General features: G+C 54.7%; 1 protein-coding gene across 1 annotated transcript; it reads right to left on the bottom strand.

Annotated features, from left to right (window-relative positions):
- Window positions 1-218: 218 nt before the first annotated feature.
- LOC121877912 (oleosin-B3-like) lies at window positions 219-963 on the bottom strand (the record flags this gene model as incomplete). The annotated part of the gene is made up of 1 exon (XM_042383867.1): window positions 219-963. A coding segment is annotated over exon 1 (745 nt), but the record flags the coding sequence as incomplete, so codon positions are not given.
- Between the last annotated feature and the right edge of the window lie 592 nt (window positions 964-1,555).

Genomic DNA, 1,555 nt, shown 5'->3' with positions numbered 1-1,555 from the left:
GCTGACGAGTGTTTCCCCCGCTGACGAGTGTTTCCCCCCATGCTGACGAGTGCTTACCCCCGCTGACAGTGCTTCCCCCGCAACGAGTGTTTCCCCCGCTGACGAGTGTTTCCCCCCAACTGACGAGTGTTTCCCAGCTGACGAGTGCTTCCTCTCCCCCAGCTGACGAGTGTTACTCCCCGACAGAGTGCTTCCCCCCGCTGTCGAGTGTTTCCCACCGCTGACGAGTGTTTCCCACTGCTGACGAGTGTTTCCACGAGTGTTTCCAGCTGACGAGTGCTTCCTCCCAGCCCCGACGAGTAGTTCCCCAGCTGACGAGTGCTTCCTCCTGACGAGTGCTTCCCCGCTGACAGTGTTTCCCACCGCTGACGGTGTGCCCCCAACTGACGAGTGCTTCCCCAGCTGACGAGTGCTTCCTCTGACGAGTGCTTCCCCCATGACGAATGTTTCCCACCGCTGACGGGTGTTTCTCTCTGACGAGTGCTTCCCCAGCTGACGAGTGCTTCCTTCCTGACCAGTGCTTCCCCCTGCTGACGAGTTTCCACCGCTGACGAGTGTTTCTCTGACGAGTGCTTCCCCCAGCGACGAGTGCTTCCTCTGACAGACGAGTGCCCACCATGACGAGTGTTTCCCCGCTGACGAGTTCTTCCCCCGCTGAAGAGCTTCCCTCGCAGCTGACGAGTGCTTCCCCAGCTGACGAGTGCTTCCAGCTGACGATCGCTTCCACCCTGACGAGTGCTTCTCACCGCTGACGAGGTTGGTTCCACCGCTGACGAATGTTTCCCACCGCTGACGAGTGTTTCCCCACCGCTGACGACTGCTTCGCTGACGAGTGCTTCTCCCCGTATGACGAGTGCTTCCCCCCTGCTGACAGAGTGCTTCCCCCTCTGACGAGGTGTTCCTACCCTGGACGAGTGTTTCCCACTGCTGACGAGTGTTTCCCACCGCTGACAGTGTTCCCATGACTGTTCCCCGCTGATGAGTGCTTCTCGCTGACGAGGCCCACCGCTGACAGTGCTTTCCGCTGACAGTGCTTCCCGCCCCCTGCCCCCCTCGGCTGACAGAGTGCCCCCTCCCAGCCAGCTGGACGTGCCCTCCAGCTGATGAGTGCCCCCATTAGTAAATCGTTGCTCCGCCAGTGTGTACACAAGCCTAATAGATTATCATACACTATAAATTGTGTGTGTGGTTGAGATTTTTCGTATGTTTTGTTGATACAGTAAACTTGGCTAACAAACTGCTTCATCTTCTTTTTCAAATCTGCTAAAAACATCGAAAACTTTATCAGGTTTAACGTAAGTTAACTTAGGTTAGAGTTAGGATGGAAGGTTAGTTTAGGTAGCGTGGGACATGATAAAGATTAGGTTAGGGTTGGTTATTAGTTGGTTTAGGGTTGGTTAGATTAGTATGGATTCGGTTTGGGTGAAATAGGTTATGGTGGGTTTTGGGGTGGATCAGGTTAAGGTAGGCTTAAATGTAACTCTTAATACTAACAAGACAGAGATCTGTTGATGTACTTGGAGAAAAGGCGGTGTAGCTGTGTGCAGCCCCGCTG

This window comes from Homarus americanus, unplaced genomic scaffold (assembly GCF_018991925.1).
Source record: "Homarus americanus isolate GMGI-L3 unplaced genomic scaffold, GMGI_Hamer_2.0 scaffold6661, whole genome shotgun sequence".
Classification (NCBI taxonomy): domain Eukaryota; kingdom Metazoa; phylum Arthropoda; class Malacostraca; order Decapoda; family Nephropidae; genus Homarus; species Homarus americanus.
This window is presented reverse-complemented; position numbering and strand designations above follow the sequence as displayed.